At 46.5% G+C, this 15,512-nt stretch overlaps 1 protein-coding gene across 7 annotated transcripts in view; it reads left to right on the forward strand.

The window, feature by feature from the left end:
• The window catches only part of SBF1 (SET binding factor 1), a 123,044-nt gene extending 121,076 nt beyond the window's left edge, over positions 1 to 1,968 (forward strand). For all 7 annotated transcript variants that reach the window (XM_074976432.1, XM_074976439.1, XM_074976461.1 and 4 more), the window contains one exon: positions 57 to 1,968. In XM_074976432.1, coding sequence (XP_074832533.1) covers positions 57 to 155 — 99 coding nt within the window. In that variant the 3' untranslated portion in view covers positions 156 to 1,968. The remainder of the gene's footprint in view (positions 1 to 56) is intronic.
• Positions 1,969 to 15,512: the final 13,544 nt, after the last annotated feature.

Here is a 15,512-nt window from a genome sequence, read left to right on the forward strand (position 1 = left end):
GCCTGGGCTGCACCCCCTGTCTGCCATGCCACAGCTCTTGTCTTTTCTCCCTGCAGCTGAAGACAACGAAACGAGTTTACAATTTCTGTGCCCAGGACGTGCATCTGGCCCAGCAGTGGATCGACCGCATCCAGAGCTGCTTGTTGGACGCGTGAGGCTGGCTGGGCAGTGGCCCCGTTCCAGGCAGGAGTCACCGGGCCCTGGTGCAGGAAGCAGAGGCAGTACCAAGCTTTGGCACCCGAGCTGGGGCCAGTCTGACGGAGGAGGCGGCGGCTGGAGGCCTCCCCTGCACTGCTGGGGCCCATCGTACTGAAAAAGACCTGGCCCCCTGCACGCTCCTGGACAGCCATGGGGGTCAGGTGGGATGAGGCTGTTACACTATGGTGGGAACTGTTTAGTGAAGGAACTAATTGCATTGAAACAGGCGAGGGGCAGTGGGGTCTGTTCTTACAGCCCCCACTGAGCCTGTCTGAGCCATGGGAGTCCCACCCGAGGCAGGACGGGCCAGGCCTGGGGTCCCTGGCTGGGCATGGTTCTCTTGTGAGCTGCTCTGGGGCTCTGTTGGCCCTTCGCGGGGGGTAGCTCCTGGAGGCGCTACGCACGGAACCCCCACCCTGTGCAGCCTGCCTGGGTCACCGCCTGCACTTCGCGGTGGCCTTGCCTATCCAGCTGGCGCTCTGCTGACCTGGCGCTCTGCTCACGCGTGGGGTGCTGGCCCAGCCGTTCTGTGGGGGTCCTGGCCACTGGGTTCGCCTGCCCAGCCAGGCCGGAAGAGAGCTCCAGGGACTGTAGGCTGAAAGCACTGGGACCATCCTGCCCACCCTGTCCAGGAGCTGAGCCAGGTCCACCCCCTCCCCCCATGGGCACAGAGAGCTCTGCTGGCACAGGGGTATCGCCCCCATGACCACGTGGGGGAGGGTCTCAGCAGTATTGTAGCTCTGCAGTCGGCCCCTGTGTGGGGCGGGGAGACCGAGAGCTCGATCCCACTCTCCACCGCGGTGAAACCTTTGCCCCCGGGCTAAGGGGAGCAGGTCCCTCCGGCGTGGGCCCAGGGCATTCGGCTGCACGGCTCTGGTGCGGGAGGGCCTGCTGTCGTGGGACGTGGCTCTGGGCTGGAGCCCCAGCCGTCTCCCTGCAGGGTCCGGGGGAAAGGCCCCTGAGCGCTTCCCTGGGCAGAGCTGTAGCAGGGACTGTGCGGGGGGCTGCAGGCCAGATCCCGTGTATGGGAACAGCACAGCATGGCCCCTCCCCTACCGGCCTTGCCAGCCAGCCAGCCCCAGCCTGCAGCTGGGAGAGCACAGCACAGAGCTGCGGCCTCGCCTTCGAGGGCTCCCAAGGACAGGTTTCCCCGCAGCCGCTGGGGGGGAGCTCAGCTCTTGCCCCCCCAGCCCCCGACTTGCATCCCAGGGACAGCTTGTACTCTAGCCCCTCTGCTGCGCCCAGACCTGCTGCCCTCCCCCGCTTACTGCTGTAACTTATTGTCAGTGCACAGGTGGAATCATGAGACTGGGTGATGGCATCTCTGGTACCGAAACAGCCCCTTTATCTCCCCCTTGGCCTTTAGTGACTCCCCAGCTAGAGCCGTGCGCTTGTCCCAAGACACCCAGCAGGTGGGTCTGTTCACTTAAGAATGCGCCTGGCCTGGGACCTGCCCGCCCCACTGCTCAGAGCCAGCTGGCCGACCCTTCGACCTGGTTTGTTTTTAAGAGTACAATGTTTTATTTCTGTGCAGAGCTCTTTGTACAGTCTTAACCCCGGAGTCCCCTCGTTATTGTACTGGATGATAACGGCGGTGGCAGGTGGCTGGTGCAACAGGGAGGGTTGGGCAACTTCCTGGCACGGTTGTAGATTATTGAAGTTTCTGTACATTGTGTCAAACATACAGAGTCCTTGTATTGTATTGTGCCTAGAGGAAAATGTTGTTATATAAAGAGAAAACTAACTGAATTTAATAAAAAATTAATATGATGCATCTTCTCGGGGCTGCGTGGCACCCCTGCTGTTCCAGCAGAATTGCTCCCCCCCGCCCCATCTCTGTGCCTTGGGCAGCAGTAGTACGGAGGAGGTGCGTCTGCAGAGCATTCGCTGCTCGGATTTACTTTCACTAAGTAACAGTCCCCCCGTCTCTCTCCTGGGCATGCGGGGGCCAGAAGCCAGGGGAGCAGGCCTGTTCTCAGTCTTCCTGCCCCCATCCAGAGTCCAGTACAGAACAGCAACAGAGGGTCCTGGGGCACCTTACAGACTAACAGAAAAGTTTTGAGCATGAGCTTTCGTGAGCACAGACTCACTTCATCAGATTTCCAAGACCAGCATCTGATGAAGTGAGTCTGTGCTCACGAAAGCTCATGCTCAAAACTTTTCTGTTAGTCTATAAGGTGCCCCAGGACCTTTCGTTGCTGTTACAGATCCAGACTAACACGGCCACCCCTCCAATACAGTATAGAACAGTGGGTGTAAAATATTGCACCTCAGTATCACCCTAAATTCCTCATTCTGTCTCAGCTGCCAGCAGAGGTCACCCTCCCAGCCACTCCCACCCCAGAAACAAAGCAAGTGAACATAAGTGCCCAGCACTGCATGCCCAAGCCGCAGCCACACTACTGTTCTGGTCTGCGCCCATCCCAACAGGGTCGTGTTTCCAGGGTCTGCTGCATAAGCTTCCCTGGGAGACTGCTCAGTGTGGGTTGGGATTCGTGTGCATGTTGCTGATTGGCCTCCTGGTGCTCTCTCCTGCTGAAGAAGTTGCCCAAACACAACATTGGCTTTGAACTGCCAAGTGTTCTGGCTAACCGTGGCAGGTCCTAAGGAGGAACTGAAGTGGCACCATGGAGGTGTGAGTGCAGGAGGTGCCCTGACTGAAGGGGTACCCCCAGCAGCGGTACATACCTGCTTGGCCTCAACATGAGCAAGTAGGCAAAGGCTCTCTCACTGTCAATCATCTTTAAGCAAGCATGGAGGAAGGGGGCTGGGTTAGTGAGAGGACCAAAAAAGGGAGTTGGACTTCAGTACAGGAACTTTCAGGGCTCCTGTTTACATATGCACATAGTCGAATCAAAAACTTGCACTACACCTGAAGGGCGGAAAGTAACTGGGCAGGCTCCAACGCTGTGTCCCATAATTCCCCCCAGACCTCCCCTGCAGTACAGTGTCCTGTTCTGGGCCCCACATTTCAAGCAAGAAGTGGAGAAATTGTGAAGGGCCCACAGCAGAGCAACTAAAATGATTAAAGGTCTAGAAATATGACCTATGAGCAAAGATTAAAAAATTGGGTTTTAGTTTGGAAAACAGAAGGATGAGGGGGAACATGATGGTAGCATTCTGGTACCTAAAAGGGTGTTGTGAGGAGGGCTTAAAAATATTCTCCTTGGCCTCTGATGATGAAACCAAGAAGCAATAGGCTTAAATTGCAGCAAGGGAGATTTACAGAGGACAGGAGGAAAAAAATTCCTAACTGTCAAACACTGGAATAAATTGCTAGGGTGGTTGTAGAATCTCCATCATGGGAGGTATGTAAGAACAGGTTACATAGATGTCTACCAGGGATGGTCTAGACCCATTACTAATGATTTGCAGTCACACTGAAAGGGCATCACAAGTGGGGTTCTGCAGGGATCTGTTTTGGGGGCAGTTCTATTCAATATCTTCATCACCCATTTAGGTACTGGCATGGAGAGTACACTTGTTTTTGCAGATGATAGCAAGCTGGGGGTGGTGGTTGCACCTGCTTTGGAGGATAGGCTCATAATTCAGAATGATCTGGAGAAATGGTCTGAGGTAACAGGATGAAGTTTAATAAGGACAAATGCAAAGTACTCCACATAGGAAGAAACAATCAGCTTCATACCTATAGAATGGGAAGCAACTGTCCAGGAAGTACTATGGAAAGGGACTTAGGGGTTGTAGTGGATCACAAGCTAAATGAGAGTTAACAGTGTGATGGTGTTGCAAAAAAAAGATTCTGGGCTGCATTAACAAGAGTATTGTGAGCAAGACATGAGAGGTTATTCTTCCACTCTACTCTGCATTGATTAGGCCTCAGTGGGAGTATTGTGTCCAGTTCTAGGCACCATATTTCAGGAAAGATGTGGAGAAACTGGAGAAGGTCCAGAGAAGAGCAACAAGAATGGTTAAAGGTCTAAACTACAGGAGCTATGAGGGAAGACTGAAAGAACTGGTCTTGTTTAGTAAAGAGAAGACAATGAGGACATGATAGTTTAAGTACCTCAAAGAGGGTTACAAGGAGGGAGAAAAATTGTTGTTCTTGGCCTCTGAGGATAGAACAAGAGGCAATGGGCTTAAGCTGCAGCAAGGGAGGTTTAGGCTGAACATTAGGCAAAACTTCCTGTCAGGGTGGTCAAACACTGGAATAAATTGCCTGGGGAGGTTGGGGAATTGCCATCACTGGAGCGATTTAAGAGCAGGTCAGACACACACCTGTCAGGGATGGGCTAGACCAGTGGTTCTTAACCTTTATTGCAGCCTGCCCCCCTTTGGGTCTCAAAATATGTTCTTTCCCCCTTTATCAAAAATAGTGTATAGGTCCCTTTTAGCTCCAAGTGTATATTAAATATATGTAAAATAGTTCTATTACTCAGCACAAATAATAGCACATGCACAAGGCCTACCCCAAGATGAGTTTTGCTGTGGATGTAAACTGTAACTGATGTGCTCAGAGTTAGCAGCTAATTGAATTCATACATAGGTGTTATGAAACAAAGTAGTTGTGCTTTTGATGATTCACCATCTTAAAAAAAATATCCAGCATGGGTCTTGAAAGGGCATCAGGTGCGTGCGCGCCAGCTTAACCACCACTGGTCTAGATGATGCTTGGTCCTGCCATTGAGGGCAGGGGACTGGATGCAGTGACCTCAGGAGGTCCCTTCACGTGCTAGCGTTCAGTGAGTCTAGTGGAGTCAAGACAGCTTTTGCAACGTTTTCTCGACTGTGCTGAAGTGCACTGTGCCAGTCACTCATGCCCCAGGCAGTTAACACACCCAACAGCTTGGCAAAGCACAGCAAGGGACTGGACAGATACATGGCTAACAGGCCAGGCCAGCTTTGTACATGTTAGGAGGGACATGATGCCACACTCCATTAGTTTGTGGGGAAGATGGACAGCTGCCCCTCCTCCCCCCAGCAGTATAAACCACCAGGGAAGTTGGTGCTTGGTCTGACAGCTTGGCCCTCCCTGCATCCCTCAGCAAAGAGAAGCCAAAATTGCAGGTAAATCAACTCTGATGCAGAAGCCCTGACTTCTAACCAATTCCAGGGTGAGGCACAGAACTCTGCTCTTCAGCCAAAGGCATTGCTGTACCAGGTCTGTTGCATTCTGTGGCCAAGCCCATGGAAGAGTGAGGTGTAACCTGCTCCTAGGCAAAGTTTCTTATCCAACAACTAACCAAAGAGGTTATTAGTTAAAAACTAGGTGCTTGGCTATTATCCAAAATCTCTAACTGTTTTTAAAAATCCTGCTGGGTGCATGCTGTCTGTGAGTGCTAAGGGCAAGTTGTATGAGAGCTTGATAAATTCCCCCCTCCCTCACCCCCACTACACACAAACTAAAGCCTGCCACAGCAGTGGTTTTCAACACCTGCCCTGCAGACTGCCGGGGCTTGCAACCCAGTTCTAAGCATTTCACAAGGGGCCATGTGTCCATTCAAAATGTCTCAGGGTACACACGTGAAGAGAGGTTGAAAACCAGTGGGCTAGATAAAGACCAGCCTAAACCACTGCCATTTCCTGCAGGGCCTGCCAACAGCCTGCTCTGTCACTGCTGTTGCTGCCTCAGTGGGATCCTGAATTGTGCCTGGAGGACAGCCTGGAGGTCTCTTCTTATCAGAACGAGGGGTCTCTGTGGTACTGCGGGGGAGGAAACAGGTGTTTAACAATGGACCAAGACCTGTGGCTCGTTGCGCATCTCACACATCAAGGCTGGGAACTCCAGGGAGCAGCAGCAAAGGGTTTACAGCTCTGAGCACTTCTGCAACAACTGCTACCACCATGCATGGGAGAGAGGGCGATCGAGGCTCATGGCCAGGGAGGCCAGGTGATGGCAGAGTTCTCCAGCCCCGGCAGGAGATCCCTGGAATAAAACACACACAAGGGATGGTGCCGCTACCTTGGCCAGGTTCAGGTTCCAAAAGTCACCAGGTTGCTCTCCCAACCCAGAGGCGGCCAGGGCTAGGGCAGTTACTGGTAAGTCTGGGTGTGAAATGTGCAAGGCCAGGTGGCTGAGAGGGCGGAGGGGAGGGGAGTGGGGCTGGGGCTGGGGCTGGAGAAACCCACGGCTCTCAAGAAGAATTTTGAGTTTTTATTGAGAGTTGGAATTTACAGCCTACGACTGACAACAGACAGAGATGCAGACTTGGCATTTTTCTTGTTTTTTTCCCTCCTGTTTTATACAAAAAAACAAAAACCCAAACAAAATAACCAAACCCCACCAGCATCAGCTATACAATATAAAAGTTTTGACAGTAAAGAGACTAAAGTACATCTGGAATTACTCAGAAAAATAACAGGGAAAAGGCAGTCACTTTAAAATTCTGTACCTCATATATACACATAAATACACAAACATTGCGTACAAAGACCCAGTTTCAACATTTAAGGGCAGTAGGCATCATGAGAAACAAAAAGGCTCCCCTCTGTCATTGCACGCAATGTCTCCACCCACCTCAGACCTCTCCCTTGGTCGCCTCCTTCCCAAACAGCTGGATGAGCTTCATGGGGCCTTTCCTCTGAGTCACTAGTTAAGGGACCCTTAATCCAGCCATGTTCTCATTACCCAATTACCTCTGCTGGCTAGTCTGCTAACACCTCTCCTCTGCAGGCAAGTGTTTTATTGCTGTTTGGAGCGTGGCTCCCAGGGAACAGGGCCATTTTAGGGAGGGGTTTATTTTCATGCACAGACTTGTCTGCCTAGTTCCAATTCCCAGTCCATCTGCCTGCCCCAAGGTGAAAGCTCACAAACAAACAAACTGCTCTGGCACCAGTGCACCTAGGCAGCAGGGTCTGTGGGTGTGTGTGTGTGTTCAGAAGTGCTCAGCACTCAGAGGCAGAGCGTCTGCCTGTTTAGACACCTACATAAGTGACGTGGCTTTCAGAATTGCTGAGCTGTTGACATATCAAAGCTGTGGCCACATTATTTCCATGGCAGTAGCTAACAGCGTTCTCTGAGTGTGTGCTGGTTCTTTAAAGGGAGTCTCTTCACATTGCCTTACTGAGTCAGACACAGCTCAACACCCCGTATCACAGAACTCTAGCACTGAGAGTTGCCCCCGGTGATTGCAAGGACTGGAAAGGAGTCAATCTCGGTTTCCTTTTTAAAATTAGAGACTGCCCAGGAAGGACCCGTCTACACCAGCACAAGGTGGTATTTCATGGTTAAAGGGTGTAGCTCAGCACAGCCAGAACATGCTGCAGGGAAGCAAAACCAATGCGGCCAAAGAGAGGCCCAGCACATCTAGACAGAGCGCAGGCGTACCAGGCTGCTCCTATGGCCCAGCACAGTTCTCACTGTGACCAATACTTTTCTGAAATTGGCAAATCACTAAAAACTGTGGTGAATTTTTGCATGGATTACACCTTTTGGCTACACCTGAAATCACACAGATGAAATCAAAGATGTTCTTTCATAAAAATGATGTTTTTCACAAGCATTTGAATTATTTTAATTTGCAATGACATGGGGTTTTCTAGTGTAGACAGATCTCTCTCAGACCTGTGCTATCAGCCTGCAAAGCCAAACACTTCCATAGCGTCATGTCTAAACTGTTACCTACTTGCAACAGTGGGGGAAAAACAACACAGTGAGGTTAGAAAGAAGTGCCCATAACTCAGATTTCCACTGTGTGAGGCAAACATTGCTAAAAAAAAAAAAAAAAAAATAAAGCAGCTAGAAGAGATCAGCTCGTTAAATTGCTGTCCTCATGCCAGCTGTGAGCAAACTGATTTGTCATAAAGAACTAAGAGGCTCTTCTCTAGTAATATCATGGCCAGAATGAGGCAGCTTCTCTGTATGCCTCAGCAGGTACACTCGAGCATAGGGGAAAAGTCATTAGGATCATGGGTATTTTTTGACTCAATGTGTGGACACCATCATCCATGTTTTAAAAAAGGGAACGCCATTCTGCCTCAGTAAAGAGGCACTGTCAAGTTGCCTTAGTGCCAACATTTGAGATGCGTTAGAGCAGTTTCACATAACATTGGCTCAAGAGAAATGTTTCTGCAGCTTTTTATATTTCATAGGAAAGGGCTAGTTTGGATTTAAATACTGACAAGCCTGAAACTCCAGCCTTCAGTTAGTAGAACAACATTACAGCACAAAATAGACCAGGAACAAAAACGTAAGTCAACAGCTTATTTTCATCAACCAAGTGGAGAGAAATGCCAAAAGTAAATACACAGTATCCGTGAGAAAAGTGAGTTGGATTTAAAAAAAAACCCAAAAACATTATTTTAGTTACAACCATCTAAGATGTTACAATGAGCTAAAATGTTAACACTGAAAAGTACATTTGTTTTTCCAACCTGATAATATCTGCTTAATGCAACTTCACCTCCTTAAAAAGATGGTCAAAAGGGGTTTGTGTGGCAGGAAAATGGGACCATTATCTCTTGGACTAAGCAACCTTAAAACCAGTTATTTAGCCCTCCACCCCAACTCTGCTGCACCAAAATCATTTCCACCCCTTCACGGCTCTGTATGTGAGTACCTTTGTGGTTCTTTTGGGAGCATTTTAAGAAAACAAGTAGGAACTACCATGAAAAATCTGGCAATTCTGTAGAGCTTGTAGAACCAATAGAAATAAGACCAATGTACATTAGTAACTGATATTGAGGATCTTCATCTTATCAAGCACTCCACAGAAAAACCCATGAACAAGGCAGCTAGGCCAGCATTTCCTTACAACCTTTTCCCATTTTTTTTGTCTGTGTAAACTATTGCATGAAGCCCCGTCTCAGACCTTCGCCTGAGCTGTCACCACCCAGCCTGTTAACATACCTGACAAAATCTCACAGCCTGATCTCACCAGCTAGCTGATTAAACTGCACTTTTCTTTCCTTTTTTGGGCATGACTGTCTGCAAGAGGAGATAGAAAAATGGATCCTTTGGAAGAGCTGTGACAATGCATTCAGTTATTTAAACACTGAAGAAATTAAACTATTTTCTTTCCTCTAGATCTGTATTTTCATTACCAAAATTGCTGGGCACAAATTATTTTCCTTCTTAAAACCCCAACAATTTAATTTAAAAATCCATTTTCTTTAACATGTGTGTGTGTGTGTGTGTGTGTGTGTGTGTGTATATGTATATATATATAAAGGGAAAACGATTAAATATTATTTGTGAGTTTGCCATGAGCGCTCACATGCACATAAAAAATACACCATGCTGCCTCACCCCCATGGCAGTGCCACAGAGGATGCAATCCTCAGTCTGATTTTCGCATGCAATAAATTCTTTGGCATGACATTACAGAACAAAAAAAATCGCACTGAGATCTCAGCCTATTCCAGGAAAAAATATACTTTAACTGCTGACTGAGGAGGCCCAATTTTAAAAGCGGGTCATATACTTCATTGGTTGGAAAACCCTATGCAATGAAAAGAGAGTTGAAACAGACACACTCTACAGGCCTTCAGCTCACATGTAAATGCATAACCGGGGCCAGCTGTTCTCTACCAGCAGAACCCTGGTGCCAGTCTTGCAAGGATGCAGCAGGTTCCATGGCATCGCGCACTGTGTGAGGGAATGTACATGGAGGGGACCCTACAGAGGTATTAGCTGGAGCACATTTCCTTCTCATGTAACCAAAAGGCAGGCTGCACATACCAGAGAGGAGCTACAGGTATGTATATTCATGTTAAGTCAGTGGCCACAGGCTGTGGAGTGAGGTGTGTGACAGAGGGAGGAGCAGATCTCATTGTTTCATTGCTGCAAATGATGTCTAATTCTGAATGAATGGTAACGAGTTTCTTAATTATCAAGGTCTTAGAAAGACTACTGGGACAGGGCTGGTTGGCATATTTCAGTCCCACGGTAATGTGTATTTTGTGTTCTATTCATTGTTCACTCATCTATATCTGACATAGGCTAACGAGGAAATTTTTTCAGCAGCCCTGGAACTGGGCAAAGGCATGTCTTTACAACATGTTTGTGTGGTACAGGTCAATGTGGCCTTCAGGGTGCTACTGTGATACAAATGATGAAGCAATGTTATAGATAATGCTACAGGCATGGTAAAATACCTCGAAGGTTCTGGGCAGAGTCACTTAGTTAATATATCACATTTAAATCTTTTATTTGTATTAGAACAAGGAGGAACATTTAATAATTCAAAAAACCCTACTTTGTTTTAACTCCAGCTTGGAATCTGATTTATGCCTCTGTCAGAAGCTTTCATGCTAGAACAAACGGCATTTCCCCCAGGAATAAAGCTGCATGGATGACCGACTGAATTGCAGGGTCAAGACTTGTGACTGATGCCAGATTTTGCTTTGACTGCAAAGTTCATAGTAATTTAAACAGGATGTTTCTACAGTTCCATTAATTTTCAGTGATGTTGGTGTTGTGCTGTAGCTAAAGACACAAAGAAAACATTTGGAAATAAAACACATTTCAAAGTTTGTCAACAGATCTGATTCTGAGGTCCCAGAAGCAAGAGGCTGAGGAGGAATATGTGATAAGTGGAAAAATATTTAGTTCCACACTGGCGACTGAATGTTAGTTTAATTTAAATGTTAAATTAATCATACTTCAAGATTTAAATAAAGTAATAGCAAAAGGCAAAGTTAACATTAATCATTTCCTTCGGCAAGAGTTTTAAATCACGTTTCATCAGGTTAAAGTGCTGAACAGAGTACTGTTTCATTCTGAGTTCAGAATACACTGGTAAAGGGTTCTGAAGATTGAGGCCAGTGAAGCAGTATTTACAGTATGCAGGTGAAATACACCTTCCATTATACACAGCTGTAAAGCTCTCGTTGATATGGCATCTATGCCTAAGCACATTACGTGATGTTTCACCCTTCAGAAGAACCAAGTTCCGCCTACCTTATCGCTCGTACTTACAAGCAAAAGACACTTCTCAGCACCCTTTTACTTGCGGAGATTCACTCATCAGCTTCCTGATGAGCAGAAACAAGCGTTCTGGGTTTCATCTGTGTGGTACTTCTCCTCATTTTCACTGTGGAAGTGTTTAGGGTCACACACAAAGACTCCATTGTTGGAATGAGTGAATCAGATCTTTCAACACGTCTCCCTGTATCAATGATGGCTACTATTTTACCCAGAGGCTCTCCACCATTCCAGTACCATGATCCTGCACTGGGACAGCCCACACCATAAGCCATCAAGATGCAGGAGAATGGTTGTAACTCTCTTGGCCCATTTTGAAACTATTAGTCGGGATCCCACTGTACAGACAGAAAGACAAGATCCCTGCCCTGAGGACCCGACTAGCTAATTTCAGGTCTGACACCATGAGAATAAGTCAGAGTGGAAGGACTGAGCCTCGTATGGGGTGAAGGCACTCATGGGCCACCAGGGCGTGGGAGGAAACTATCTTTCTTTTTATTCTAGCCTGGGGTTGTGCTGGGTGACAGGCTCTCTTTTCCTCCCATTTTGAATGTGTGAGAGGAGAAACAAGTTGATGACAAGGCCAGTTGACATGAACCCTTTTATATAAAATAGGGGATGGGGCGTGAGTTATGTCAGGGAGCTATTCTTGCCAGTAACATTAGCAATAGTAAAGACTATCTGTTCCTTTCACAGCATTAAAACTGTCAGCTGGATGGGGGCAGCGTAAGACTCCACTGAAGGCAGGAAAGCATTTCTTTCCTTTGATGTCATGGTGTGGTCTACTGCAATGCCATGAACAGCGCATCTCCTCCTAGAAGAAACCAACATACAACACAGCAGGCAGGGAAGCTATCCCGGGCCACACAAATTCTTCCAAACATCAGTGGGAGATTTCAAGAAACATCCGAGTAGAGAAGTACTTTCTGAACTAAAGTGAAGAGTTCCAGGTGGATTTTTGTTATTGCCTAGATACAAGAAACTCTTAATACTTACTCACATATAGTAGGTGGCTTCGTCTCCTCCTCCTGCCCTTCCTGTCTCAGAAAAGTTGTTATTGTGGGAGGTTTATGTCACAACAGGGAGAGATGAACATTTAACTTCAGACCCACTCCCAGACAGAACAGACGGGCAAATTGAAGTCACAATGACGCAACCAGAACTTCAAATGATTCTGGACTTTCTTTCTCACTATTATGAAACTAATTGATATCTGAATGCCAGAACCGCCACACTTTCTAGTTAGGCATTCAGTAGACACATTCAAGATTAGATTTCTTTTTGGGGAGGAAGGAAGGAATTGTTTAACATGGTGCAAAAGGAAATATGTAGAAGTGATGGGAAGAAATAAATGGAAAATTAATACATTCAAAAACTGAAATCTGTCATGCATGTTGAATAGTAACAAAGAGGAAGCCGTGCTAGTCTATACACTATCAAAACAAAAAGCAGTCAAGTAGCACTTTAAAGACTAGCAAAATGGTTTATTAGGTGAGCTTTCGTGGGACAGACCCACTTCTTCAGGCCATAGCCGGACCAGAACAGACTCAATATTTAAGGCACAGAGTCAATTGGTTCTCTGTGCCTTAAATATTGAGTCTGTTCTGGTCCAGCTATGGTCTGAAGAAGTGGGTCTGTCCCACGAAAGCTCACCTCATAAACCATTTTGCTAGTCTTTAAAGTGCTACTTGACTGCTTTTTGTTTTGAAATCTGTCAGGTCTTGAGCAGGCTCTCAAAGGAAGTGATGGAAGAAGCTCCATTATGTGGAACATTTTAAACTTGACTAGAAAAAGCAATACTGGGAAAACATTCTGTACAGAACAGCCCTAATAAAGGGACTGGATGACCTAACAGGACTTTCCATGGCCAGTGTCTGATCTAGAAAAGTGCCAGTTCAAGACCCTTTTTAAAGTTTGCTCTTTTATGAGTTAAAATAGAAGCTAATATTTTTTCCAAATAATTTACAGAAACTACACAGAATCTTAACCATTAAAATTTACAGTTACAATTACTAAAACACTGATCAACCGTACTGTGCAAATAAAATAGGTACATTGTGCAAATATAGGTTGACGATGTTTTCATGCAATATGCAGATGTGTGGTTAATATGTTATGGTCATCTTGCTACATATGCACCATGGGTAGTTATTAGTTCTCTTGTTGTTAATTGTTTAGGAATGAATAATAACGTTGCCGTGTGATATTACATAGATCAAAGCATCTTTAGACAAACGCAATGATATTACTCTGTTTTGAAAGGATGTGGCCTATGTAACAAAGAGGCCTCAGAGTACACGATTTAACAGCTGAAGGTCCAAGCTATTGCTCTCATTTTGCATATTAAAGATCTGAGTACAGTACAATGATAATCTTGTGAGATTACTGGTGAGGTGCTCAGGAAGAGAGGTGGAGCACACAGCATGCAAGGTGGACTAATATGCCAGTGTATCAGGGAAAAAAAAAAACCTAGGAAAACACCATAAATTTGTCTCAGTGTGCTAAAGAAGGGGTGATGTTCTGCATGGGAGCTGCGTACTCAGGTGGTTAGATGGCCCCAGCAAGTCAAGGCTATGCAGTGCGATGGGGGGGTTACAGTGGCATAACCTACAGCACTGCAGTTAAGCTTCTGTGGGTGTGTCAATGCACATTCCAGCAACAGAACAGGTACTTCCTCTGCTACAGTGACGGCAGCTCCTTTCAAACTAGCCCCTCATCTGTGCTGAGACTGTAGGTTGACACAGTGACAGCACTCAGGGTTGTGGACATTTCACATCGCTCTAAGTTTTAAATATAGGTTGGGCCCAAGTCACAGTTTGGCATTTAAACCTTACCAACCAAAACGAGATGGGACATAAAGGGTAAACTTCTTAGTGTGGAATAGTAAGAGCGAGAGAGAGAGCCATGTTAGTCTATATACTATCAAAATGAAAAAGCAGTCACTATTACAACATCACCACGTGACTGGGGAGGAGGGAGGGTTAGAAAACCACTGCTGCAGACAGAGGCTGAGGCCCCAGGGATTCCAGCATCAGAGAAACATGGTCTTTGCTTTAAGAATAACTAGAGTGCATAACACCACCAACACACAGAAGTGGCTGGTACATATTGTATAAAAAAGAACATCTGAGGCCCACGAGGGACCTAGTTTAATGTTGTCTATTATATATCCTAAGTTAAAAACAGCCTCCGTATTTTCTTGGTACTGCCTATGACCCTGACCTGAAAACATTTAAACTGTGTATAAGAACAGACTCACTGAACTAAATGTAACGTGTTTGCTGGTTAAGGGCCTATGCTCAAAACTCAACCGAAGTGTTCACTGGGGATCACCAATTTATCAATAAAAATAATTGTTATTTCAAATTCTGTTTTAGTTTTACTCACATCTGATGTGCTTTAGTTATATCCCAAGTCTGCATCCATTAGTGGTCTAATTTAGGAGAAACTGTCCCAGTATCTTGCAACAGAACATCTTCATGCAGGAAATACAATTACTCACAACCCAACAAAGGGAGGAATGCACCAATACAAACCATTACAAATACCAGAATCTTAAAAAAAATTCTGATCAACCATGAGACCCACGTGAAAAAATGTTTTTAATCATTTACACGCACACAAACTGCCAAATTCAAACAACAGAGAGAGCCCGCTCTTTACAAAAAGCCCCACTCTTTCAGGAAAAATCCTCTCTCCTGAGCAACAAAATATAAAAATATACTTGACAAAAATGCCTGTTTTCCAGCATTTTTATAGTGCACTTTGAAGAGCTGAAAATAAGCTAAAGATCATCCTGAAATACAATTAAATTCTTTTATAAAACTGATAGGGAGGTTTTCACTTTTCGGTCAGGCTTATTAACACACTGCCCTTCCAGTAATGAGGTAAACAAGTTCTAGCCGAAATGGCCATAATATGGTAATTGCGCAGTCAGGAACCAGTCACATAACTCACTTCATCAGAGAAAGCATGGATGTGAGCACGTACTAGAGCCACTGTCTGTGGGCGTTCTGCCCTAGGCTGCAGAGGAAGGCCAACATCCTCTAGGGAAGGTCTCTCGTTCACACTGTGTTCCCCTCACAGCCGCACAGGAGCAAAACCTGTGCTGTGCACTTGATCAGCAGTGCTGTGCACATCCATGTGTTCAGGCAGCCCCGGCTGCTTGGCAGTGATGTGGCTCCTGCAGTTGCTCTGGGCTGTGCAGAGCAGGGGTGTGTACGTGTGGGTGTGTGCTGATGCCAGGGTGCTTCCTACACTATCCTTTCACCCTGTCTCTGCAGAGCAGGAGAGAGGAAACAGCCTGGCTCAGGCCTCAGAGCAAGAGAGAGGCCCTGCGGGTTCCAATGAGCCTCTACGTGGCAAGTGCCTTAAAGGGGGAGCGCAAAGGTCTGAGACTTCCCTAGCAGTCAGCTCACACAATGTCCGACTC

The sequence above is a fragment of the Carettochelys insculpta genome, chromosome 1 (genome assembly GCF_033958435.1).
Source record: "Carettochelys insculpta isolate YL-2023 chromosome 1, ASM3395843v1, whole genome shotgun sequence".
Classification (NCBI taxonomy): Eukaryota; Metazoa; Chordata; order Testudines; family Carettochelyidae; genus Carettochelys; species Carettochelys insculpta.